Raw genomic sequence first — 26,200 nt, forward strand, 5'->3', positions numbered from 1 at the left:
TCCTATGCATGGAGCCACCTGCCCCAGCGCTGGGGTGCACGGCCCACGCCTGCTGGGGGCGCTCGCCGGGCAGCCCGGGCATGGCACCGGGCTCCGAGCCCAGACCCTCCTCCACGGGGCTCCAGCCCCAGGGCAGTGGCTGTTTCCTGGCGGCCTGGGGCCGCTGCTTCGCTCCAGCCCCCCATGGCAGGGGGCCCCCAGTCCCGGAGCTGCGCCGGCCGAGCCGGGGGTGGGGTGGGGGGATGCCAGGCAGGGACCGTGGGCAGCGGCGGGTCGCTCTGCCACCTGCCGCCCCCAGCTCCGGCCAGCCTGGCCGCGCCCTGCCCGGCGTGCCCGGCCCCAGCGGGGCTGGCCCGGCTCGGCTCTGCCCGGCCCACCGAGGGGCGGGCGCTGTCCCCGGCACCGGCTGCTCCGCCCGACTCCGCCCGCAGCTCCCAGCGCGGCTCCCGCGGGCCATGGCCGCCGCCTTCGCCCCCAAGCTCGGCCGGAGCCTGGCGAGCCCGGACCCGCCCCACGGCCCCGGGTAGGGGGGGACCTGCTGCGCCCTGCGCGGGGGTCAGTGCTTGGGGGGGCTGCGGGGCCGGGCGGGGGTCACTGGGGGGCGGGACCCGGGGTGTCACTGGCTGGGGGTCACTGGGGCGGGGCTGCAGGGGCGGGACCCGGGGTCCCAGGGAGGCTGTAGGGGCGGGACCCGGGGGTCACTGGCTGGGGGGATCCCGGGGAGGCTGCCGGGGGGCGGGACCCTGCGCGCCCTGCGATTGGTGCCGGCCCGGCGCTGTGTGCGGGGGTTGCCATGGCAACAGGACGCGGAGCCCAGCTGGCCGGAGAGGGAGCGGGAAGCCCGGGAGCCGCAGGCGGGGGAGGGGCGAAGGGAGGGGGGGGAGGAGCAGGGGAGCAGAGTGGGGGGAGGGAAGGGGCGGGGGGAGCAGAGTGGGCGGGAAGGGGGCGGGAGGAGGAGCCCAGCCCCATGGGGAAGGCAGGGGAGAGCCCCCCCCAGCTGTGCCCAGCACCTACGTCCAGCTCCCCTTTGCGCTGTCTCACGGGGGTCCCACCGGGGCCCTCGGCCCTGGCCTGTCACGACTGCCTCCTGCCCGGCTGTAGCTGCCCGAAGCCCCCCGTGGGGTGACGCTGGGGGGAGCCCTCTGAGGGCGGGTGGGGCTTGGCACCGCTGCCGGTGCTGCTCCCCGTGCTCCCCCCAGCGCCAGGGCAGCGAGTCGCTCTCTGCAGCGGGGCGCTGGGCTCGGCTGCCTGGGGGATGTTGGGGTTGGAGGTTCACCCTGTGCCCTGCCCGCTGGGCGCTGCCCCTGCCTGAGCCCTGCTGCCCTGCGCTGTTTGCAGCCACGCCGGTTACTGCCCTCGCTACCCGTTCAGCCTGGGGAAGAGCTGCGGGCAGCTCCTGAGCAGCCCCGAGGTGGCTGGCTCCAGCCAGCCGGAGCTGCAGCCCGCCCGTTGGCCCTGCGCTGGTGCCCTGCCCGTGGAGCAGGCAGAGGAGCTGCTGGGGACGAGGCCGGCCTGCTGGGGGGCAGGAGCTCGCCTGCTGGGATGCTGCGTGATCCCGGGCTACACAGGTGGGAGACGCGGCAGCTGGTCCCCACGGCCATCGGTACGGGGGGTGGGGGGGGGCAGGGAGCTCTGCTGGCCACTCCTCCCGCCTCTCCCAGGGAATCCATCCATGCCACCACCCCGCCCCCCAGGAGACGATGCCGGGCACCAGGGATCCCCCCTCAATGGCAACCAGGCCTCCTCTTGGGGAGCAAATGTGGTGCATGACCCAGCGGGCTCTGTCCAAGGGCCTCTGCTCACACCTGGCGCCGCTCCACCCTGCCCAGCCAGGGCCACGGAGGTGGGATTGGGCAGGATCAGCCCGGGCCGGCCAGCCTGAGGGGGTCTGAGAGCCCTTGGCTAGAGGCTCACCGTTGGCATGGGGGAGCCGCACACAGCCCCCTCTGGTGCGTTTCTCCCTGTGCCCCGGGCTGGGCTCTGCCAGCAGGAGACGCTGTTCAGCAAAGAGGAGCCCGTCCGCTGCAGGAGGCTCCCACATGCAACGCTGCCACGGTGGTGCCACTAATGGGGCAAAGAAAATGCTCTGTGCCAGACCGATGCCACTGCCACTCCAGCATCACCCCCTGGCAGTGCCCATCTGGCAGCATTAGCCGGGCACCATCAGCCTTTTCCCTGGTTATTGTGAAAAGAAAGTGGGGACCAGCCATTCCCCCCCCCCAAGGCCTGGATTGCATGAAGAGATTTGCATCGTAGCCACCGACACCCTGACAATCTCTGGTACCCCTGGGGATCCCCCTCCGGAGCACCCGCTTGGTAGATTCCAGCTCGGTCTTTGTGCCTTTCCCTCGGGTTCCTCTCAGTGCCCAGCATGATGCACCTGGGCTCTGCGAAGCTGGGCCTGGGGACCACCCCTCCAGTGGGCATCACCCCCTTGGCAGCCCTCAGGCCTCCCCACACAGCGGGGCTCGGGGGCTACTAACCTGCCTCTCATCTCGCTTGCTCCTCGGGGCACTGGGGCCGCCCCGCTCCCAGGATTCATTCCCAGGGCCCAGAACCTCTTCGCCAAGACCTACTCCGAGATCTGCAAGGAGGCCAGGAGTGACTTTGCCAGGCAGCAGCTGAGAGCCGCAGGCAGGGAGCAGGAGCTGCAGAACGCAGGGCGGCTGCCCCAGGGCACCAAGGGCAACGTAAGGGTCACCAGAGCGACCGGGCATCTCTTGCTGCTGCCCCCCTGGAGCCTGCCCCTGCCCCCTGCCCCCGGGGGCCACAGCACGTCACCTGCCAGGCCAGGAACCACCCCCTGCCCCCAGGGGCCACAGCACGTCAGCGGCCAGGCCAGGAACCACCCCCTGCCCCCAGGGGCCACAGCACGTCACCTGCCAGGCCAGGAACCACCCCCTGCCCCCAGGGCACACACATCACATCACCTGCCAGGCTGGGAACCACCCCCTGCCCCCAGGGGCCACAGCACATCATGCGCCAGGCCAGGGCAGGAACTGCCTCCTGCCCCTGCGGCACACACAGCACATCACCTGCCAGGCTGGGAACCGCCCCCTGCCCCCAGGGCGCACACAGCACGTCAGCAGCCAGGCAGGGAACTGCCCCCTGCCCCCAGGGGCCACAGCACATCATGCGCCAGGCCGGGAACCGCCCCCGCGCACACATGTCAGCTGCCAGGCTGGGAACTGCCCCCGGGGGCCACAGCACGTCACCTGCCAGGCCGGGAACTGCCCCCTGCCCCCAGGGCACACACAGCATGTTAGCTGCCAGGCTGGGAACCACCCCCTGCACCCAGGGCGCACACAGCACATCACCTGCCAGGCCGGGAACTGCCCCCGGAGCACCCACAGCACATCAGCGGCCATGCCGGGAACTGCCCTCTGCCCCCAGGAAACAGCACGGCAGCTGCCAGGCCGGGAACTGCCCCCACACAGCATGTCAGCACCAGGCCAGCAGCACGCTAGGGGATGCATGTCCCGCCCTGCCTGCTCCCGTGTCCCCAGAGTCTGAGAATGCAGGTGTGGGGGGCACTGAGCTGGGAGCAGCCTGGTCGCTGGGGCGTGGGACTGCGCAGGCGGCTTGGCCGGCGTCAATGCTGCAGCACAGCCGGCTGCCTCGAGAGGCCGCACGGGCTAGTGGCACTCAGCGCTCCGGGGGGCGAATCCCTCCAGCTCCGTTACTGATCGGCTCTGCCCCCTTCCCTACCGACAGACACGCTGGGCTGCTCTGCTGGGAGCGAGTGTCTGCACGCACAGGCCCACCCCACGGTGCCTCGCACCCCTCTGCATGGACCCCCCAGACCCCCTGCACCAACCCCTCACGCACCCCCCCCGCAACAACCCCACGGACAGGCCCACCCCACGGCACCACGCACCCCTCTGCATGGACCCCATGGACCCCCTGCAACAATCCCTCGCACACACCCCCCCCCGCAACAACCCCACGCACAGCCCCGGACAGGCCCACCCCACGGCACCACGCACCCCTCTGAATGGACCCCACGCACCCCCTGCCCCGCAACAACCCCACGGACAGCCCCAGACAGGCCCACCCCATGGTGCCACGCACCCCTCTACATGGACCCCACGCACCCCCTGCACCAACCCCTTGCATAGCCCCGGACAGGGCAATAGGACCAGCCCTGACTGCCAGGGGAGAGCGCCCCCTACTGAGCCCCCCATGCTGCTCCCTGCAGCGCCTGGGGGGGTTCCTTGGATGCCTGGGTGGCCCTGCTGAGCGCCGCCCCGATGGGTTTGGCTCATGTAGCGGCTCCTGTTCTTACACCGGTGTCTGCTCCAGCCTGGGGTGGCCGGTTCCTCTAACAGCATTGCCATGTGGCATGTGCCCGGCCCGCTCAGCTTGGGCAGCGCTTCCTGACCCGTGGGTCCCCCCATGGGGAGCCCCCGTCTGATCACCCGCATTCTGCACCCCCAGCTCCTCACCGCCAAGTACAGGACTCCGGTCCCGGCAGGCTCGGCAGCGGCTGCCCCATTCGTCTCTCCCTTCGCCTTCCAACCGCAGGGCTCCCCCTACTCCATGGAGGACAACAACCCCCACAAGTGCTTCATCTCGGGTGAGCCGGCCGGGCATGCGGGGTGGGATTCGGGGAGCAGAAGGGAGGGGGTGCGGGGGTCCTTGAGGCCTGAGGAGCCCCACTCTTCATCCTTTAATCCAGAGCCCTGCAAGGACCAACCAGCCTCCCGGCCAAGGGCCTGCCTCTGCAGCGCCTGTCACACGGGCTGAGCAGAGCGTGCTGGGGGGCGGTGACGTGGTGCCCCGAGCTGGGGGTGCTGGTTTGGTGGGACTGTGCTGTCCCTGGTCTGTCCCCCAGCTGCTTTGCCGGCTGCTGGGGCTGGAAGAGCCAGGCTGCCGTGGTGGGGCTGGGTTTGTTTCCGGCATCAGGGCTCAGTTTATCCTCCTGTGACCTGGGCAGGTTTCACCGGCTTTGTGCCCCGCGCCCGCTTCCTGATCGGGGCAGGCTACCCGCTGACCACCCACCGCGCCCTGGTGGAGTTTGGCCAGGCCAGAGGGCACCGGCCTGAGGGTGGGCAAGGCAGCCTGGTCCTTCCGCCGCTGCTGAAGTCGTACCCCACGGACATGGGGCTGCTGCCCCACTACGCAGGCTACGTGCCAGGTGAGGAGCGTGGCCCCGGGGGCGACCGGCTGGGAAGGACTGAGCAGCCAGCACCGTGCGCATTCCCTGCAGAAACATGGGCACTCGCCTCCGGCTGGCTCCCACCAGTCTCGTGGCTGGAAAGACCAGGGAGGACTCACAGCAGACCCCATAAACCCCCTTAATTTGGACCCCCAAACCCTCCACGGCTCCAGCCTGGCCCACAGCCCTGCCGCATTTCCCTGAACTGCCAGACAAGCCCAGCCTTGGGGGTGCCCGCGGGCTGGCACGTGCAGCACAGTGTGCGGGAAGTACCACCGCTGGTGGAGGGTCGCCTCAGATCCAGCCCCTGCTCCGCTGACAGGCACAACAGCAGCCGCACCCCACCAAACACCGGCTCACAGCCCCCAGTGACACCTCTCCCCTGAGTAATACGGCACTTCGTCATAGCCTTCAGCTAGAATGCAGTGACCCCTAGATGCCACCAGGTGGGGACAGTGGGCCGGGATACTGGTCAGAGTTAAGGGGCTTTGGGGACCTGCCAATGTCCAGATGTTGACATTTGCTGGTTAACGCTGCCTCTGCAGGGCTGAGCCTGGCACTCCCCGACCTGGAGCTTACGGTGCTTTGCCTGGAACGAGCGAGCAGTTAAACGAAGGGGGCAGCCTCCCGGCCGGCTGTTCCTGCACCCCTCCCCCAGGGTTTCTCCGGTGCTGCTGAGGCCAAGGGCATGGGGGTTGCAGGCAGTGGCTCATACAGCCCATGGGGGGTGGGGGCAGTGCCAGGCTGGGGCTTTATGCAGACTAGAGTGAAAGGCCCCAAGTGACGGGGTGCCCAGCCCTGCCCATGGGCGCTGGCTCCCCTGCCGGGTAGGTGTTTCGTGCTGTCCAGCCCACGTTGGTCCTTCCGTAGCTGCAGCCCCAGGGACGGGGCAGCATCCGCCCCAGGTGGGCTCCCCAACGCCGCGTCCTCTCACTGGCGCCTTCTCATTGCCCGCAGGCTACAAGTTCCAGTTTGGCCACACCTACGGCCAGCTCACCCACAATGCCCTGGGGCTGAGCACCCTGGAGAAGCAGGTGGCCGACTAGCACCGGGGCTGGACCGGTTCCTTCCCGCAGCTGTTTAGAGCCTGCCCCGCCGTGGGCACGAGCAATAAAGAGAAGGAGCCACAAACTCTGCTGCCCTCCCCTGTGAACGAGGGGAGCGTCGCCCGGCCGTGCTGCAAACCGTCGGCGGGGTGGGGGGGGTCATGCCAGGCGGGGGGAGTTAAATCAGTGCAGGCCCCCCCCCCGGCGTGTGCTAATGCGCCGGCCCCGCAGCCCTGGCCCAGGTACCCCGGAGCCTCAGGAGGTGCCCTTGAGCCCTGGCTAAATCTGCCCCACCCAACGCGGGCAGCCTCCCTCCCCCACCAGGGAGCGCCAGCAGCCCTGGGGTGTGATGCTGCACTGCACATGGGCTGGTGCCAAGGCGGGGCCAGGGCCAGTGTAGCGCAAGGGCTGGCATTGCCCCTGAGCCGAGGGCAGCGCTGCCCCTCCGTGCTGCAGGGCCGAGCCCTACTGGGCTCCAAGCCAGCCCGCTGGTGTGCGGAACGGCTGTGCCCTGCCACAGAGCCGCAGCGCCGGGCGTGCACCGGCTTGTGCCATTCAGCCGCCGCGGGCACTCGGACCTGGCAAGCAGCCTACGCAGGAGCCTGTCCAACCCAGCCAGCCCAACGCTGCCTGTCGCCCCAGAGCACGAGGCCACGGGCGAAGGGGGGGGGGGCACACTGCCGGGCCGGTGCCTGCCCAGGGCGGGTGCAGCGGGGGGGGACACGGCTGGGTCAGTTCCCTGGCATTAGCCCTGTTGCGGGGGTGCGGCTGGGCACTGGAGCTGCTGCTTGTGGGCTGCAGGGGCCAGGAAGGGTCGTTTCTGCCCCACACACACACACACCCCGGGCTGGGCAGAGCAGTGCTCTGGGGCAGGGGGCGACGGCGGGAGCTGCGGGGAGCTGGGTCAGCACCTTTTTTATTAATATGCCTCATAAATAGAGAAATAAATAAAGGCGGCCCCGCCCATGACGGGGGCGCAGCAGCAGCGAGCGATGTACAAGCAGGCGGGATCCTGGCCCCGGGGGAGCCAGCCCGGGCACCACGCCGCACCGACACCCGCGCCGTCCTGGCAACAAATACTGGCACGGCCTTGCACTAATACTGCCGCTGCCTGGCAAGACAAGGGTTAACTGACAGCGGCGCCTCCTGCTGGGGGCCCAGGCCCTGCTCCCCCTGCACCCCCCAGGCACGGCTGGGAACTGAGCCACAGGCGGGGCCCTGCCTGAACCCTACAGCCTGCCCCGTCCCGCCCCTCCCAGAGCCTGGCGCCCTTAACCAGGCTCTGGGAATGCCCCCACTCCCCACTGCTGGGCACACGGCCCCCCCTCCCCACTGCTGGGCACACGGCCTCCCCCTCCCTGCTAGGAATGTCTCCCTCCCCCCACTGCTGGAAACACTGTCCCTCCCCCCCACCTCCCTGCTGGGAATGGCCTTGTGCCACTGCCCCTCCCCAGGCACTGCCCCCATGGCTGGAGCAGTGGATGGGGGGGGAGGGGCGAATGCACCCCACAGGGCTGCGGCTGCACAGGGCTGGAACTAGCCCCCCCGCGGGCTCATCCCCTCTAACACTGAATGGCTGCAGGCGCAGACGCTCATCCCATGCCCGGCTGGCAGGAGGCCCGTGGTGTGGCAGTGCCAGGCCGCTGGCTGGGTACAATACGTGCTGCGGCATTCGCACAGTGCGCGCCCAGGGCTGCACGCGCACCAGGCTTCGCAGCCGAGCGTCCATCATGGGCAGCTCGTGTGTGTCCTGTGGGCGCCCCCCACACCATACAGCCCCCCTGTATGGCCCTGAGCCTGTCACATGGGCCACAAGCCGCCCAGGCGGTGCCACTGCTCTAAAGGGGGCCTGAGCGCGGCAATGCAGCCTGACGCCACAAGGGGGCAGCCTGCAGCAGGGGCCCGGCCAGCATGCAGTGGGCCAGCTGGCGCTGACCGAGCCGGAGCAGTGCATGCTGGGGGCTGTAGTCTCCTGCGTCCAGCCCCTGCCCAGTCCAGGAGCCCCCAGCCCCCGCTGCAGAGCGACGCCACCTGGAGTCCTGCTACGTGCGAGGCCCTGGCATCCGGTGCTGGAGATGGAGCGCGGTGACGGGAGGCCCTGGGGTGGGGGCATGCATGGCGGTGCCTGGCGCGAGGTCCCCCGGGTGCAGCAGCCGTGGCAGGTGCATGGGCAGGGCGGGCGCGGTATGGACTAGCGAGAAGCTGCGTCTGTCCCCCAAGCCAGGCGGCCCGCGGAGCAGCCTGTGGTCCTGTGCGCGGCGTCCCGGCCGCGTCAATAGTCCTCGTCCGCCGGGTGGGTGACGTACATGATGGGCACCAGCCCGGTCTGCGAGCCCAGGCCGCACCGCAGCCAGTCGCTGTCCACCTTGGCCAGCACGCGCAGGACGGCCCCCTTGGGAAAGCTCAGCTGCCCAGCCTCGGTGGCGATGTGATGGCAAAGCGCTTTCACCTCGCTGCGGGGAGAGCGGGAGGAGGTGGGTCACTGCACAGGCACCCGTGCCCCTTGGGGCACCTGCACCCAGAACCCCCTCCCCTGCCAGCCCCCCCATCACTGTCCCTCCATCACCCCCACTGCACTGATTCCCAGCCCGGCAGCCCCAGAGCAGTGCTGGGGTGGGGTGTGTGTCTCTGCTGCAGGGCAGGGGGCTGGGGCGGGGTTCGGGGCTGGGGCAGGGTGTGTCTCTCGGCTGTGGGGTAGGAGGCTGGGGCAGAGTGTCTCAGCCGTGGGGCAGGGGGCTGGGGCAGGGTTCGGCGGTGGGGTGGGGTGTATCTCTCAGAAATGGGGCAGGGGGCTACCAAGGTGGGGTTCTGGGGCGGGGTGTGTGTCTCGGCCGCTGGGCAGGGGCTGCCATGGCAGGGTTCGGGGGTGCCTCTCACTGAGCGCAGAGCATACCGAGTGCAGCCCCCCACCCCGGGTGAGTTTGGGGGGCAGCGAGGCCTGCGGCTCACCTCGCGGGGCGTGGACAGCTGCCAGCTCGGTGGTCGCGCAGCGGGAGGGACGCGTCTCAGCCGGCTGCCCGCAGGCGGCCCTGGCTCTCCGGTCAGGGCCTGGCGCTGGGACGGGCTCTGAGCCGCCCGGCGGGGAGAGCAGAGCAGTGCAGGGGGGATCCCAGCCAGCGGGGCTGCCCCGGCTCTGCCCAGGAGCCACTCGCCCCCCCCCGTCAGCATGAGCCAGCTGGCGCCAGCGGGCAGAGGGTCCTGCCCAGCGGGCGCTGGACGGAGCTGGGGGAGAGAGGGAGGGGGGGAGGGGCACCCCCCGGAGGAAGGGGCTGCTCAGCCCCGTTGCACGGAAGGGGCCCGACCAATCCCTCGTCAGTCTGAGCTCCGCGCCCGCCCCAAGGTCCTGCCCCCCGCAGGCCAGCGCCGCTCACCAGGGGACTTGGGGGGGCAGCCCCCCAGCCAGCTGCTGTTCAGGGGGCTCGCTGGGCCGCTCGGGCTCTGGGGCCGCCTCTCGCCACATTCCTGCCCCCACCGTCTGGGCCATGAGCTGGAACACGGACCTGTCCAGGGCCAGCCAGCCGGAGGGTAACCTGGAAGGAAGGGAGCGGAGTCAGACGGGGACAGGCCCGGGACCCCGGGGCCAGGAGAAGCTGTGCCCGCCAGGCAGCTCGGGCCCGTCGGGGAGGTGACAGGTTCTCCTCTAGCCTGAAAGACCCCAGCGGGCCCTGCTCCCACAGAGGGATCGCGTCTCCCCCAGAATGCAGCCACCTCTGGGGAAGGCAGATGGCTGGGGCACGTCCCAGCTCAGCCAGCCCCCTCGCCTGAGCCATTCTGCCCCAGACCATGCTGGCCCAGCTCCTCGGGGGGTGAAGGGCTCGGGGGAACCGTGTCCTGTGGGGCGGCCCCTGGCCTGGGCCCGAGGCTCGGGGAGGTGAGTGGGCCCAGGGCTCACGTCCCTACCTGTTGGGCTGCCTGGCCTCCTTCTGCACTTTCCTAGCCCCGAACAGGTGTCCCCATTTGATGGGCTGGCTGCTGTCGGGGGGGCCCGGGCTGCTCTCCTGCACCCCCTGTCTCTGGGGAGCCCCATTGTCCTTCTCCTTGCTGCGCTTCAGCTCTGCTAGCACCGAGTCCGGGGGGCTCCCCATCCAGGAGGGCCAGCTCCGCTCGCTGGGCTTCTCCCCAGGGTCTGCCGCAGCTCTGGGCTTCTCCTCCACAGCCCCCTCAGCGAGGGGACAGGCCTCCGCCCCCTCCACCACGCCCTCGCGGGGAGGGGGCGCCTTCCCGCCCTCGGCCGGCCGGGACGCAGCTCCTGGCGCCTTCTGCTTCTTCTTCTCGGGGCGGGTGAACTTGGAGCCCTCGGCCGAGCCCTCGATGTAAACCTGGGAGCTCTGCATGAGCTGGTACCACCAGCCGGCCTGCTTGTCCCTTTTCCCCTCCCAGGCACTCTCCTTCGCCGGCCTCTGCTCCTCCTCCCTGGCGCCGTCTGCGCCCACCCCCTTGACCCGTGCCCACGCTGCTCCCTCCTGGCCCCGGCCGGCAGACCCGGCCTCGTCCCCGGCACCCCCCGGGCCGGCACTCCAGCCGTCCGGCTCCTCGGCGCTGCCCCGGGTGCGCATCAGCTGCAGGGTGGAGTGAACGGAGAGCAGCAGGTCCTGCTTGACCCGCAGCAGCTCCTTCTGCTGCTGCTGCTCCCGGCCCATCTGCAGCAGGTGGTGCTCGAAGAGCAGGTCCAGGCTGAAGGGCAGCAGGGACAGGGGCTGGAGCAGGAGCAGCAGCTCCTCGAAGAGGGGCTGGCACACGCCGTGGGACAGGCACAGGAAGCCCACCGGCTGGTAGTGCACCAGGATGATGTCTGCAGGGCAGAGGGACAGCGATCAGAGCCAGCGCCCGCCCCGACGCCCAGTTACCCCACCTCCCCGGGGCAGGGCCTGGAGGTGCCACCCGGGGCAGAGGGCCAGGCGCAGGGCACCTCCTGTGGCTCTGGGAGCCCCGACAGGCTCCCGCGTCTCACCCGGCAGCCAAGTGCCATTGTACCGGCCGTGCTGTGACTCCAGCTCTGCCCCACGGAGAGCACAGATCGGCACCCCCAGACCTCTCTCGCCAGCCCCCGGGAGCCAGGACGCAGCCAGCGAGCGCCAGCACCGGGAGCCAGGACGCAGCCAGCGAGCGCCAGCACCGGGAGGCCCCATCACACTGGGACCAGGCCCGTCTCCGGCGTGGCCACGAGTCTGGCATGAAAATCGCCCGCTAGAAAGAGGCGCCGCCGTGACCCGTTAGCTGGGGGCTGGAGGGGCCAGCGGGGGGCTCCCGATGGGAGGCGAGACCCCTCCTCACCCAGCACACGCATGTGCCTCTCCCTGCCCACGCCAGGCCCCTCCCAGCTAGGGGCTCCGTGCTCTGCAAACAGGAACGAATCCAGCCCCACCCGGCTGCCGGGCCGTCACCCTCCCAGCTCACGAGGGGCACAGCGGCTCGGCACTTGGCTACGGGGACGTAGCCCCCTCGCTCTGTCCCTGCGCTCTGCCCAGCCCCCGCACTCTGCCCGGCCCCCTCGCTCTGCCCGGCCCCCTCGCTCTGTCCCGGTCCCCTCGCTCTGTCCCTGCCTGCCCAGTCCTCGCTCTGCCCGGTCCCCTCGCTCTGCCCGGTCCCCTCGCTCTGTCCCGGCCCCCTCGCTCTGCCCGGCCCCCGCACTCTGCCCGGCCCCCTCGCTCTGTCCCTGCACTCTGCCCGGCCCCCGCACTCTGCCCAGCCCCCTCGCTCTGCCCGGCCCCCTCGCTCTGCCCGGCCCCCTCGCTCTGCCCGGCCTCCCAGGCACTTACCCTCGTGGTTATACAGGTGACTGAACCAGAACTCCAGAGCCCGGACACTGCAGGAAAGAAACACAAGCAGTGAAGGTGAGAACCCGTGAGGCCCCTTTGGCCCAGTTCCTGCCAGATGTTCTGTAGGAAGCGGCACAGCTGGAGGGGAGCCGTACGGGGGTGCAGAACACAATGCAGGCCCAGGGGCTAATGCCCCAGCAGCAAGCTCTGCCTGCAGACACGTGTCTGGGGGGAGGGGGTTCCCAGCATTAACGAGGCCGCTTTGGTTTGGGGCAGGTGAGCTGCTGCTGTGACAAGCGCGGCTCTCACGAACCCGGCAGGTGTTCCGGGCCCAGCCTGCTCTGCTGAGGGCCTTGTCCCAGGGGGGTCCTGGCATTCTGCGTCAGAGCAGCACCAGAGCCAGGATGTGCCAGGATGCAGAGCCTGTGATCTGCCAACCCCTGAGGAGCTGCAGGAGCACAGCGGGCAGCTGGATTGCGCTGTCTGGGCCATGGCTTCCCCCGAGCCGGGCAGAGGGGCTGGGAGATGATGCCAGCATGTTTTATTCCCTAACTCCGGGTGTTCCCATCCCTGAAACCTGCCCCATGGCAAGAGAGAGCTCCAGGCCAACGTCTTCTCTCAGTGACACCAGGGCCTCCATGTGCCCAAGTGGGAATGTTCTGGGTGTGTCTGTGAATGCTGAGTGGGGAGCAGTGACCTGGGAAGGTGGCACGGGAGTTTTGCCAGGACTGTCTGCATTGGGGAAGGGAGGATACCTGAGCATGGAACCTGAGACCCCAGGAGGGGGGTTGGAGGCCAGGTAACACCTCTGCCCGGGACACTGGACAAAGGACACAAAGGCTGGGGGAGGAGCCGGCTGGAGGCTGAGTGAGAGGCTGGGGGGAGTTTCAGTTTGGAGCTGGCTGGGAAATGGAGGGGAGCCCTGACGGGGCTTGGGCTTCCCAACAGGGCTGTGGCCTCCCTAAGGCCCCAGATGGACCTAACTAAAGGGGGTCCTGTTGTCTGTACTGGCAAGACCTGTTTTGGACTGTGCTCCTGTCGTCTAAATAAACCTCTGTGTTACTGGCTGGCTGAGAGTCACGTCTGACTGCGCAGTGGGGGTGCAGGACCCTCTGGCTTCCCCAGGACCCGCCTGGGTGGACTCGCTGGGGGAAGCACACGGAGGGGCAGAGGATGCTGAATGCTCCAAGGAGAGACCCAGTAGGTGAAGCCGTGGGAGCTTCTTGCCCTGCAGACAGGCTGCTCCGAGGGAGAGGAGGCTCCCCAGAGTCCTGCCTGGCTTGGTGGGGAGCAGTTCCAGAGCATCGCCTGGGGACTCCATGACAGAGCTCCAGGCCAACGTCTTCTCTCAGTGACACCAGGGCATCCGGAGTGACTCTGCCAGAGCCATTTGACCTCAGGGTAATAACCCAGAGGCGAATTTGGCCCCAATATACTTTGAAAGCCCCTCCTGGGGCGGTTTGGCTCTAGCAGTTTCGTCTCTCAGCTACCAATGACAGGTCACAGCCCTGTGTCTGCACCCCCAAACCTGCCCCCAGCCCAGCACTGCGGGGGCGGGGAGCTCTGACTGCTCCTCCTCCTGCCATTGCCTGGTTCCCCTTTGGCAGGTCCCTGGTGTGTGGGACAGACGTTCCCCACGGCTGGTTCCCCGCACGCGTCAGGGAGCAGGGGGGGCACACAGTGACCGGGCGGGCGGGGAGGGGCGCTGCCCCCGCTCTGCCCACGGTGGTGTGTGGGGCAGACGTTCCCCGCGCGCGCCAGGGGCAGGGCGCAGTGACCAGGCGGGTGGGGAGGGGCGCTCTGCCCACGGCGGCTCCGTGGCAGCACCGCGGCGCGGCGCACTGCGGCTCACTCACTTGAGAAGGCCGAAGATGAAGGCGTTGAACCTCATGCTGTGGCTGGTCAGCTCGGCGAACTGGCTGATCCTGCTGTGGAGGCCGTGCAGCGCCCTGGTGGAGGGGCCTGGGAGACACGGGGCAGGCGGGGGATTAGTCCCGGAGCACAGGCAGGATCAGACCAGGTCCCCTCGCACCCCTGGGGCATGCACAGACCAACAGGCCTCGCTCACGCCCCTTCACACAAGGGAAGGGTGCGCCCCAAAGTGCCTGGGCCCTGTGAAATTCCCCCTCTGACCAGCCCCGCAGCCTGCTCCGGGGGCGGCTGCCATCAGCCCAGGCCCTGCCTGGCGGGGTGCAGAGCTAGTGGGGTTCTTGGCCCAGGAGCAAGTGAGCGACCGCCACGTCGGAGCAAACCTCAGCCCGGGGCTGAGCCGAACGGTACCTAGCTGGGTGGAGGCCTCCACCACGCTCCAGGGCGTGTTCTTGCGCTGGCCGATGATCACGTCCAGGACGTAGGCCTTGAGCCCGTCGCTCAGGATGTCCCGGATGGCCGGGCACAGGTATTTCAGGATGAGGTGCCCCACGTTGGGGCTCACCGAGCTGTTCCCGAGCTTGGCCTGGCAGAAAGCACGGGGGAGGGAGAGGGTGAGTCACTCCTGCTGCGGGGAGTTCCAGGGGTGAGCGATGGAGGCTGTGCAGACGGCTGGGCTGCCTGGGTGTCTGCAGGGAGCTGTGCCACGCAAACAGCTCAGATGTGCAGCGCTGAGCCCCAGCAGCTCCCCACAGCGAGTGGGCCGTGCCCGGTCAGGCTGCCTCCCCCTCGGGCCAGGGAAGAGCTGCTCCTCAGGCAAAGGCCAGTGCTGTCTCTATTGCCCCTCTCCGGCATCAGGCCTCCAGCTACTCTGTGTAGGCCCCACAGGTGTATCCCGTGGCCCCAAACACCTCCTCCTCGGCCTGCTGTGCCTGGTCCCTGTGCCCCAGGGCAGCTCTGTGCGGGGCTCACTGGAGGGGCCGAGCCGGGGTCTCAGCCTCGGGTTCCTCCCCGACATCCAAGTGGCCATTGGCGAACGAGGCTCCGGAGAGCAGAGGCCGCGGCTGAGCTGGCACGACCCCAGCAGCAGGGAAGAGACGCTCTGTGCTCTGGCTGGCTTGGCAAGGAAGCCAGTGCCCTGGGCTCGCTGAGAGTGGCCCTGGCGCTGAAATCCAGCTCTGCCCTTGGACGCTTCCCACCCGTGCAGGCCTGAGGAGGCAGCGAGACCCTGGCACGCCACCGGAGCCAGCCTGGAGCCTGCCCAGCACGGAGCCCATCGCAGACTCGCCCGGGCTTCCTTCAGCCTGCGGCTTCTCCCTGACTCGAGCCGGGCAGCCGCCGGGCTGGGCTGAAGGGCGCAGTGCCAAGCAGCCCAGCCCCATCGGCAGGACTAAGGAACAACCCAAAGTGGCTCCCGCCCGGGGCACGCAGAGCCCCAGACCCGCTGGAGGCTGCAGGAACCCGACCGTCGGAGCGGGGCCGGGAGCTGCGTGTTGGCACCTGGGCACCCATCGCTGCAGAGCAGCTCACTGAGCCGGCTGTGACTGGCAGGCAGGGGGCTGCCCGTCTGCCTGGCCTCAGGGGAGAGAAGAGAAACCGGCTTCACCCATCTGTCCTGGCGGAGCAGGGGCGTGCGCCTGGAGAGCTGGGCTCAGAAATACTCCTGGGGGGCAGAGGCAGTTTTCCCACAGGCGAATGCTCAGCACCCAGCACTCGAAATATGGATGAAGCCCAGAGCCAGCTCAGTCCATTGCCGCGAGTGAGGGCAGAGCCAGGACCGGACGGTGCCATTAGCTCCCCGAGGTCACGACAAAGCCAGGACAGCCACAGCCCAAACCGGGAACAGGTCTGGCAATGCAGCTAGGGCCCCAAACAGCCTTAACTCTGCCCCGCATTGACGCCTGCACTGCCTGTGTTGATTACCACCGGCCCCAAGAGCACCTGGGGACCTAGGTTAGAGACACTGGCTGCTTCTCCTCCCGCTGCTGGTGTCGCCACAGGGCAGCCAAGGCTGCCGGGGGCGTCACTCTGCACGCCCAGCCTTGGCCTTGCCCCCGACCCCGCTGGGTTTGCAGGGCCTGGGACGGCACCTGGGTTTGCACCGCCCTGGCTGGAAGGCACCGGGCGTGTGCAGAACAGCCCTGCCCCGCCCCCACCTCCCGCCCAGCCCTGGGGCCTGGCCCGACAGCCCCGCTGGGTGGAGGCGGGGGTGGGGGGCCAGGAAAGGCGGGGGGGCGGGTGCTGCTTTACCTTCACCCCCGGGTCCCGGCTCGTTCCGAAGTGGGCCACGATCAGGTCCACGGCCGTGTTGATGGCCTTCACCAGCCCTAGAGGACAGAGAGGGCGTCAGAGAGGGGCCTGGCGGGGGAGCCCCCTGCACATTCCCGGCCCAGGCGCGTTCCCCAGGACTCCAGCGGACGCCTCGTGTCTGGCTACGAGCGGAGTCAGCGCCCCTCACCCCCGCGCCCTGCGGCTGGCTCTGCAATGGGCACGGGGTATTACACAGGTTCACCCGGCGCAGCTGCAGGGCGTCAGCGCTGGCTGTTGGCTCCTGGCGTGCCGGGCGGCTGCTGGAGCCGAGGGCTGTGCCCAGGAAGGGGCAACTGCCCCGGGGGCCATGCTGGGGCTGGGAGGACGCCGGGCGGCTGCTGGAGCCGAGGGCTGTGCCCAGGAAGGCGGCGGCTGCTGGAGCCGAGGGCTGTGCCCAGGAAGGGGCAACTGCCCCAGGGGGCCATGCTGGGGCTGGGAGGACGCCGGGCGGCTGCTGGAGCCGAGGGCTGTGCCCAGGAAGGGGCGACTGCCCCTGGGGGCCATGCTGGGGCTGGGAGGTCGCCGGGCGGCTGCTGGAGCCGAGGGCTGCGCCCAGGAAGGGGCGACTGCCCCGGGGGCCCTGCTGGGGGCTGGGAGGACGCCGGGCGGCTGCTGGAGCTGAGGGCTGTGCCCAGGAAGGGGCGACTGCCCCGGGGGCCATGCTGGGGGCTGGGAGGACGCCGGGCGGCTGCTGGAGCCGAGGGCTGTGCCCAGGAAGGGGCGACTGCCCCTGGGGGCCATGCTGGGGCTGGGAGGACGCCGGGCGGCTGCTGGAGCCGAGGGCTGTGCCCAGGAAGGGGCGACTGCCCCGGGGGCCATGCTGGGGGCTGGGAGGACGCCGGGCGGCTGCTGGAGCCGAGGGCTGCGCCCAGGAAGGGGCGACTGCCCCGGGGGCCATGCTGGGGCTGGGAGGACGCCGGGCGGCTGCTGGAGCCGAGGGCTGTGCCCAGGAAGGGGCGACTGCCCCGGGGGCCATGCTGGGGGCTGGGAGGACGCCGTGCCAGGCTCGGTCCCTGGGGCAGGGCTGGACTGAGAACGCTGTGATGTCACTACGAGGCGCAGGAAGTACCCCGTGGTTGGGGATCCGTCAGCGCTGGCGAGCAGGGAACAGGACGTGGGCTGTGGGGCAGAGGGCTCAGGGCCCAGAGGCAGTTTCAAAGCACTGACTCTGCTCGGCGTTGGCTGTGCCGGGAGGCCGCGCTGCCTCCCTCTGCGCTGCGCTTTCCGACCCCGGCTGGGAGGCAGGGCCCTACCTTTCTTCTGCAGCAGGTCGATGGAGATGGACTCCGTGTTGCCATCCGGGGAGAGGCAGAACTCGGCCGGCGGCTTCTCCGCCAGCGACAAGTACTCCGGGAAGCAGTCGGGGTAGCCCAGCTGCAGCTGTTTCACAGGCTGGCCTGCAGGGCCCGGAGACAGGGAGCGCAATCACACAGACGCCCGCGTGCTACGGCAGCCCCAGGCCTGGCTGGGAACGCAGCGACTGGCTCCAAAGGTACCTGGCGGCAGCAGGAGCCTGCCAGGCCTGGCCCAGGGGCAGTGCGGCATGGCGGCTGGCTTGGCACTCGCCCGTCGTCCCCCAGTCGGACAGTGACTTGATGGCTCCTGTCCTGTGTCCGTCACCCTCTCGGCTCACCCAGCCACCGGCCAGGCCGGGCTGCAGCAGCCACAGACCCGTGGGATGCTGAACCTGGCCACTCTGCTCACAGGCTGGGGGGTGTCAGGCCCCAGGCCAGACTTCCAGGGCCACCCTGCATCCTAGCCCCTGGCCTGGAGGACGTGAGCTCACTGCCGGGCAGAGCCACACACAGTAACGCCCCCGCCGGGCCATACGCTGCTCCGTACCGTGGCTAGTGGCACGTGCCACTCCCACCCCCTCGAGTGATGCCAGGGCTCGTTAGGGTATTTCCTGGCAGTGGTGCGGGCGTTTCTCAAGCAGGCCGGGGGACGGTCCCTAGAGCCTGGGGCCCCAAGGAAGCTCTGCCCCCGGCCCAGCCGGTGTCCCTGGGGAGGCTGGGTGGGGGAGTTGTTCTGCTTTGGCCAGAGACGCCCGGGCACAGGGCAGTCTGCCTCTCCCTTCCCCCTCGCACGGTGCTTGGGGGGGCTGTCGGCACGGAGCAGCGGTGGCTGGTGCACTCCCTGCAGTGCAGGGCAGCCCGAGCAGCAGCTGCTCTTTCCCAGCGGCGCCCCGGGAGGCTGGAGCTCCCCGCAGACAGAGCCCCGCCGGGATCGGAGCAGACAGCCAGTGGGACGCAGGGCCCGTCGGCTCCAAGGGCCGGGGGAAGATGGAGGTGGCTGCCACAGGCTCCTCTTTGGCCCAGGGGCTCCTAGCCGGTTCTGATGCGGTACCGAGGCGCCTGCCCTCGCACCATCTCTGCCTGGGCAGAGCTGGGGGACGTGCGCTCAGAGCTGCTCCCGGCCTACTGTGCGGAGTGGGGTGGCCGGCTGGGCCTGTTGGGGGGATACGCTCACACCTCCCCTTCCCCACACGACTGATCACAGGTGCGTTCCTCACGCCCCCTGGGACGGGCACCGCGGCCAGTGCCTGCAGGCACCGTGGAGACCAGGGCCCATCTGACCTGGCCCAGCCTGGCCCTGTGGGGCAGAAGCCGGGGGAGCGTCACCCACATTGCCCCCCCACCCCCCGCGAGGCAGAGGCGCACCACTCAGCCTGCCGTGAACGTGGCCGGTGTTGAGAGAACCAGGGAACTCAAAGATGGGGTTCCTCCGGGCGAGCTGGGGCTCCTGCTGCCTCCTGTCCAGGCTGCCTGCTAACCCAGCCAGCCCCGAGCCGCGGTCCAGGCCCAGGGGGTTCCTCCGCCTGTACTCCCGCCACTTCAGTGCTTGAGGGGAGAGGTGGTTTGCTAGCGGTGGAGGGGGACGGGGACCAGTGTGGGGTGGAGGGGGAGAGAGAGACAGGGAAAAGGACAGAGACAGACACAGCACATTAGTTACAGTCCAGCAGCGCTTCAGAGACGTTAGTGGGTTTGTGAGAGGAGGGAACCGGAGCCAGAGCTGAGCAGTAAGGACAGGACAGGCCGTTGCTGAGAACTCTCCCGGCTGGGGGCGCACACAGACCACGGCGAGGGGGGCTCAGAGCCGGAGGGGGGCCAGGGGGTCGCTCAGGGCCGGGCGTAGCAATGGGGCGGCTCTGGCAGGGCCTGGGCACTCACCGAGGGGCGTGCTGGCCAGGGCTGACCCACAGTCAGTGCCCGGCCGCAGGGACGTACCATTGAGGGGCCGCGTGCCCACACTGCTCAGCGACCCCGAACTTCCGGCCTCACTGCTGCCTCTGCACTGGGGCTCCGCAGGGCCCCCCGCTCGGCTCGCACTCGCTCCCTCAGACGCCAGAGGTGGGAGGGAGCCGCCATGGAGTCGGTACTCGGAGACCTGTGCCCTCTGCTCCAACGGCGCCTCCTTCCGGGGGACCGGCCGGGGGCTCTCCTGGCGGTGCAGGGCATCAGCCTGGGTGGGCAGCACGGCGCCTGCGGAGGGGGAGGCCCTGCTGGGGAGCAGGTTGGCAGAGAGCGGGCAGGACCTGCTGCGGGGAGGGTGGCTCTCGCCGGCTCTCTCTGGGGTGGGCGAGCAGGAGGAGTCCAGGCTCTGGAAGAAAGGGGCAGTGCTGCGCACCGGGGAGTAGCTCCCCAGGGGGGACGGCCGGGTGCTCTCCGGGGCCGGCTTCTTGGCATAGCCGTCGGCAAGGGAGGCGGCTCCGTCCGCCGAGCGCTGGGCCAGGCCCCCCGCGGCCCCGGGCTGCTCGGCCGAGGTGGCGGAGGCGGAGGACTGGGAGGCGGAGGAGGGCTGCTGGCTGGCGGGCCGGCTGCCGGAGGCGCTGTAGAGCTGCGACAGGCTGGCAGCGAGGTGGCTGTGCAGGGCCCGGGCCTTGGGCTGCTTGCTGAAGTGGTGCTGGAAGACGAAGGGCTGGATGGGCAGGGTGGTGGGGCGCTGCTCCTTGCTGTACCGCACCACGGCCTTGCTGTCCGCGCCGCCGCCTGCGGGAGAGACGGGGAGCGTGAGGGGGACCCCGCCCAGCCGGCACCGGGGCAGCGACGGGCAGGCGCGTGGGGCTCCTGGCACTAGGCTGGCCAGGGCAGCCTCCTCGCTGACATTTGCTGCTGGCCCCCGGGCTGCGGGGAGACGGGCGTCAATGGGGGCAGGGGACCTACTCCCTCAGCAGCTGCTGCACCATTCCCAGCCCTGCCCTGAGCCCCCCCCACCCCATGGGGCTCCCACTCGCTCGCCTCCTCCCCTGCAAGCCCCCAGCCACCCCACTTCCACCCTGCCTGGGGCCCAGACCAGCCTCACCCCAAGCTCCTGCACCACCACCAGTGGGACACCACAACCCCCTCCTCTGCTCCATGCAGTGCTCAGGATCTAGCAGTCACCCCCACGAGCCTGCGCCTGTCCCCTCCGCCACCATCGGTGCCCTCAGCCTGGGAGCCCTCAGGGCAGGGCCTGCTCCCACATGCCACAGTTGGGGGAGATGCTGGCGGGGCAGGAGAGCTCCAGGGAGGAAGGGGGAAGCCCCTGGCAGAGACACAGACAGGTGCAATTCCTGAGACACAACCCAGGCTCAGGGAAAATGCAGGGCAGGGGCCTGACCGTGGAAGGCCAGGACTTTGCCAGTGAAGGGCAGGGAGACCCCAGAACACAGACATCTCCCCGCCTCCCCGCACGGTGCCCGGCCTGCAGCTCCGGGGTGGAAGAAGGAAGGGTGCCTCCCAGTGATGAGCTGCCAAAATCTTAACAACCGGTTCCCTATAAAAAGTTCTGATTTAAGGGGGGGGGGCGTGGTTTCCAGGGGAGGGGCCAGGGGAGAGATCCTCATGGGGCTGGAGGCCTCTGCAGGGCCTGGGCCAATTGCCCCACTTGCCCCCTCCCCTCCCCTCTGGCCAGCCCTGGAGCTTGCAGCTGCCCCTCTCCTCCCACACACACCTTGCTGGGCCATTCAAAAAGTGGCAGCAGGACGTCTCTGGAGCTCAGCTGAGCTGCCCAGCTGGTGCCAGCGGCTGGCCATGCTGCAGCTGGGGGGAAGTGGGGGAAGGGCCGGGGGAGCCTCAGCCTCCCCAGCTGGGAATCCTGGGAGCAACAGGATGGTCCGGCCCACGGACCAGAGTTCTTTGCCCACCCCCTGGCCCTTTAACAACCAGTTCTCCACGGAGGTCTAATTTTAGCAACCGGTTCTTGAGAACCTGTGGGAACCTGCTCCAGCTCACCACTGGTGCCTCCTCTTGGGGGCACCTCTAGGGATCCAGCTAAGGAAGAGAGGGAAGAGCATCTTCGCAGGCAGGCTGCTAACCTAGTGAGGAGGGCTCTCAACTAGGTTCCCGGGGGATGGTGACCTAAGCCCAGAGGTACGTGGGGAAGTGGGATACCGGGAGGAAGCACAAGGAGGAGGGTGCAATGGGGGAGGCCTCCTGATTCACACTGAGAAAGCAGGGCAATCGGCTAGTTATCTTAGGTGCCTGTACGAGAAGCCTGGGGAACAAGCAGGGAGAACTGGATGTCCTGGCACAGTCAAGGAACTATAATGTGATTGGAATAACAGACTTGGTGGGATAACTCACATGACTGGCGCACTGTCATGGATGGGTATAAACTGGTCAGGAAGGACAGGCAGGGGAGGAAAGGTGGGGGAGTTGCATTGTATGTACATACTGTATGTATACAGTATGAGTGCTCAGAGCTCCGGTATGAAAGTGGAGAAAAGCCTGTTGAGAGTCTTTGGGTTAAGTTTAGAGGTGAGAGCAACAAGGGTGATGTCGTGGTGGGAGTCTGCTATAGACCACCGGACCAGGGGGATGAGGTAGACGCGTCTTTCTTCGGACAACTAACAGAAGTTTTCAGATCGCAGGCCCTGGTTCTCATGGGGGACTGACATCTGCTGGGAGAGCAACACAGCAGTGCACAGACAATCTAGGAAGCTTTTGGAGAGTGTTGGAGACAACTTCCTGGTGCAGGTGCTGGAGGAACCAACTAGGGGCTGTGCTCCTCTTGACCTGCTGCTCACAAACAGGGAAGAATTGGGAGGGGAAGTAGAAGTGGGCGGCAACCTGGGCAGCAGTGACCATGAGATGGTCGAGTTCAGGATCCTGACACAAGGAAGAAAGGAGAGCAGCAGAACTTCAGAAAAGCAGGCTTTGACTCCCTCAGGGAACTGACGGGCAGGATCCCCTGGGAGGCTAATATGAGAGGGCAAGGAGTCCAGAAGAGCTGGCTGTATTTTAAAGAAGCCTTATTGGGGGCGCAGGAACAAACCATCCCGATGTGCAGAAAGAATAACAAATATGGCAGGCGACCAGCTTGGCTGAACAGAGAAATCTTTGGTGAGCTTAAACACGAAAAGGAAGCTTACAAGAAGTGGAAACTTGGACAGATGACTAGGGAGGAGTATAAAAATATTGCTCGAGCTTGCAGGGGTGTAATCAGGAATGCCAAAACACAGCTGGAGTTACAGCTAGCAAGGGACGTGAAGGGTAACAAGAAGGGTTTCTACAGGTATGTTAGCAACAAGAAGAAGGTCAGGGAAAGTGTGGGACCCTTAATGAAGGGAGGCAACCTAGTGACAGAGGATGTGGAAAAAGCTGAAATACTCAATGCTTTTTTTGCCTCGGTCAGCTCCCAGACTGCTGCACTGGGCAGAACAGCATGGGGAGGAGGTGAGCAGCCCTCAGTGACGAAAGAGCAGGTCAAGGACTATTTAGAAAAGCTGGACATGCACAAGTCCATAGGGCCAGATCGAATGCATCCGAGGGTGGTGAGGGAAATGGCTAATATGATTGCAGAGCCATTGGCCATTATCTTTGAAAACTTGTGGCGATCAGGGGAGGTCCCGAACAATTGGAAAAAGGCTAACGTAGTGCCCATCTTTTAAAAAGGGAAGAAGAAACCAAGGACATACAGACCGGTCAGCCTCACCTCAGTCCCTGGAAAAATCATGGAGCAGGTCCTCCAGGAATCCATTTTGAAGCACTTGGAGGAGAGGAAGGTGATCAGGAACAGTCAACATGGATTCACCAAGGGCAAGTCATGCCTGACCAACCTGATTGCCTTCTATGATGAGATAACTGGCTCTGTGGATATGGGGAAAGCAGTGGACATGATATATTTTGACTTTATCAAAGCTTTTGATATGGTCTCCCATAGTATTCTTGCCAGCAAGTTAAAAAAGTCTGGATTATATGGATGGACTATAAGGTGGATAGAAAGCTGGCTAGATCGTCGGGCTCAGTGGGTAGTGATCAACAGCTTGATGTCTAGTTGGCAGCTGATATCAAGTGGAGTGCCCCAGGGGTCAGTCCTGGGGCCGGTTTTGTTCAACATCTTCATTAATAATCTGGAGGATGGGATGAATTGCACCCTCAGCAAGTTCTCAGATGACACTGAGCTGAGGGGAGAGGTAGATATGCAGGAGGGTAGGGATAGGGTCCAGAGGGACCTAGACAAATTAGAGGATTGAGCCAAAAGAAATATGATGAGGTTCAACAAGGACAAGTGCAGAGTCCTGCACTTAGGATGGAAGAATCCCATGCACTGCTACAGACTAGGGACCGAATGGCTGGGCAGCAGTTCTGCAGAAAAGGACCTAGCGGTTATAGTGAACGAGAAGCTGGATATGAGTCAGCAGGGTGCCCTTGTTGCCAAGAAGGCCAATGGCATATTGGGCTGCATTAATAGGAGCATTGCCAGCAGATCGAGGAACGTGATTATTCCCCCTTATTCTGCACCGGTGAGGCCACACCTGGAGTCCAGTTTTGGGCCCCCCAATTTGGACAAATTGGAGAGAGTCCAGCGGAGGGAAACAAAAATGATCAGGGGGCTGGAGCACATGACTTATGAGGAGAGGCTGAGGGAACTGGGCCTGTTTAGTCTGCAGAAGAGAAGAGTGAGGGGGGATTTGATAGCAGCCTTCAACTACCTGAAAGGGGGTTCCAAGAGGATGGATCTAGACTGTTCTCAGTGGTGGTAGATGACAGAACAAGGAGTAACGGTCTCAAGTTGCAGTGGGGGAGGTCTAGGTTGGATATTAGGAAACACTATTTCACTAGGAGGGTGGTGAAGCACTGAAATGGGTTTCCTAGGGAGGTGGTGGAATCTCCTTCCTTAGAGGTTTTCAAGGTCAGGCTTGACAAAGCCCTGGCTGGGATGATTTAGTTGGGTTTGGTCCTGCTTTGAGCAGGGGGTGGGACTAGATACCTCCTGAGGTCCCTTCCAGCCCTGAGATTCTATGATTCTAAGTGCGAGCGAGCCCTGGCCGTGGTCGTTCCCAGCACCATTAGGCCAGGGCTCTGCCCAGCCTCCCCTGCCCTCTGGCTGCTGCCAACTCAGACTGAAACTATTCCGGGATATTTTCTTCCCCAACAGGACATAATGCCATTGTCTTAAAATGTCCTATTAAAATCTCCAATTGCTTTCAATAGTCACCAGGAGACTCCAGGCCAATCCTGGAGGGTTGACAACCCTAGGGACTGGAGCAGGCCTTTGGGGCAGGGCCTCCTGCCAGAGCTGCGTATAACCTGGCACTGCACAAGCACAGCATAGGTGCGGTGGGATTGCGTGGCCCAGAGGGGCCCAGCTTCCGAGGCCCAGGCAGAGCCCCTTCATGCTGGGCCCGTGGTGCTTGTGGGGGCCTCCGGCCTTCACCCCCAGGGTGATTTGAACAGAGCTTTTAGTCCGGTTCATTGTGAGGCCTGGGCGTGGCGTTCAGCTGTCAGGTGCGGCAGCTCTCCCCGAGCAGCAGCTCTCCATGCACTAGTGCACAGAATTAACAAGCCCAGCTCCCACCGCGCCGTCCCGCTGGAGCCAGGACCCAGAGCAGGGGAAGGGACCAGCCAGTGGGAACGCGGCGACAGGAACTGCTGCAAACACTCACCCACGTCCCTTCCCTAGTAGGAACCTGCCTCCCTCCAACTCAGCGGGGCCACGTGTTACCCCTCCTCTCCCCGGCTGTCCAGGACCCTGCGTAAGCAGGGGCTGAATGAATCCTTCCCTGACAGCGAGCTGGGAGCGGGGAGACTTGGGTGTGTTCATGTACATACAGTTTGTTCCTGCTCTGCTCACGTATTCAGCAAAAAGTGACCAACGTTGGCTGATGCTGGGTACAAATCACCTTAGCACTGAACGCCGGGGTAGTGAAATATGGCTCCCCAGGCTGTAATCATTGCAGGAAGACAGGAAAGCAGGACTGTGCTTAACCTGTCCCAAATGGGGTGGGGGCACTCTCATTTGGAAGAACCTCGTTAAGCAGGGGCTCGAATGTCAGAGCCTTGTGGAAATGGGGGAGGGAATGAACAGAGGAACCAGAATCCTGGCCAGGAGATTGCACCCTCACCCCAGGTTCTGTCTAGACTGGCGTATCCTTTTCCTTCTCAGTGTTAAAAGAATAGTGCTAAATAGACTTCATTAGGAGCCTCTTCTGTTATTTTAATTGCTTAATCAGCGCTGGACCCAGCTGTGGTCGGCCTGGGCTCCTGCCAGAGTAGCTCCGTACCAGGCAGCCTCGGCCTGGTTTTCAAAGCTGCCCGTACGTAACAGGGCACCTGCTGCAGGGGTGAACGAGCAGGTACCTGAGTAACCAGGGACAGGACCTTAATACCAACGCAACGGCTGATGGATTTTACACAATGGCCCGTAGCCAGGGCCCCGTGGCCCCAGCCCCAGCCAAGCCCCTTGTCTACACCATAGGGTGCCAGGGACCCCAGTGCCAGAGCAGCCGGTGGGGAATGGGCACAGAGGGGGGCCCGGGGAACAGCTGTGCTTTGGAGGGGCACATACCAACCAGCCGTAGAACTCAGAGGTGGGCGTGACCCACCAGGCCCCTCTGGCCAATGCCCGGTTGATCCCTCTCGCGCTGGCCCACGCAGGCTGGCACGCGATGCCAACGGAAAAGGGGACGTTAATCGGCATTAAAGGCTCAGGCCCCACCCTCGCTTCCCTACGAGCTATTTAGTCTGTTGAAACGCTGGGGCTGGGGGCTGCTCACTCAAACCTCCCTCTCGCCGTCACAGCGAACTGACGCTTACGAAAATGGGGCCGTCGCGGCCGGAGCCAGCCAGGACGGT

The 26,200-nt window shown here is 66.5% G+C and overlaps 2 protein-coding genes across 5 annotated transcripts in view; one reads left to right on the forward strand and one right to left on the reverse strand.

The window, feature by feature from the left end:
• Nucleotides 1-389: 389 nt before the first annotated feature.
• FAM166B (family with sequence similarity 166 member B) lies at nucleotides 390-6,289 on the forward strand. Its single transcript, XM_039543122.1, has 6 exons — nucleotides 390-523; nucleotides 1,339-1,568; nucleotides 2,536-2,690; nucleotides 4,438-4,576; nucleotides 4,937-5,137; nucleotides 6,116-6,289. Exons 1-6 carry the CDS (start codon nucleotides 456-458, stop codon nucleotides 6,202-6,204), a joined length of 882 nt encoding a protein of 293 aa, XP_039399056.1. The 5' UTR covers nucleotides 390-455; the 3' UTR covers nucleotides 6,205-6,289.
• Nucleotides 6,290-7,702: 1,413 nt separating this feature from the next.
• The window catches only part of RUSC2 (RUN and SH3 domain containing 2), a 58,509-nt gene continuing 40,011 nt past the window's right edge, over nucleotides 7,703-26,200 (reverse strand). For 2 of the 4 annotated variants that reach the window (XM_039543444.1, XM_039543445.1), the window contains 10 exons: nucleotides 19,370-20,131; nucleotides 18,803-19,003; nucleotides 17,396-17,539; nucleotides 16,083-16,159; nucleotides 14,244-14,418; nucleotides 13,820-13,925; nucleotides 11,964-12,010; nucleotides 10,105-10,996; nucleotides 9,576-9,734; nucleotides 7,703-8,657 (listed from right to left, as the gene is read on the reverse strand). In XM_039543444.1, the coding sequence (XP_039399378.1) occupies nucleotides 8,477-8,657; nucleotides 9,576-9,734; nucleotides 10,105-10,996; nucleotides 11,964-12,010; nucleotides 13,820-13,925; nucleotides 14,244-14,418; nucleotides 16,083-16,159; nucleotides 17,396-17,539; nucleotides 18,803-19,003; nucleotides 19,370-20,131 (2,744 nt within the window). In that variant the 3' untranslated portion in view covers nucleotides 7,703-8,476. Of the gene's footprint in view, nucleotides 8,658-9,575; nucleotides 9,735-10,104; nucleotides 10,997-11,963; nucleotides 12,011-13,819; nucleotides 13,926-14,243; nucleotides 14,419-16,082; nucleotides 16,160-17,395; nucleotides 17,540-18,802; nucleotides 19,004-19,312; nucleotides 20,132-26,200 lie in introns of all 4 variants that reach the window. The other 2 variants (XM_039543447.1, XM_039543446.1) reach the window with 2 other exon arrangements.

The sequence above is a fragment of the Mauremys reevesii genome, linkage group 6 (assembly GCF_016161935.1).
Source record: "Mauremys reevesii isolate NIE-2019 linkage group 6, ASM1616193v1, whole genome shotgun sequence".
In the NCBI taxonomy this organism is placed as follows: domain Eukaryota; kingdom Metazoa; phylum Chordata; order Testudines; family Geoemydidae; genus Mauremys; species Mauremys reevesii.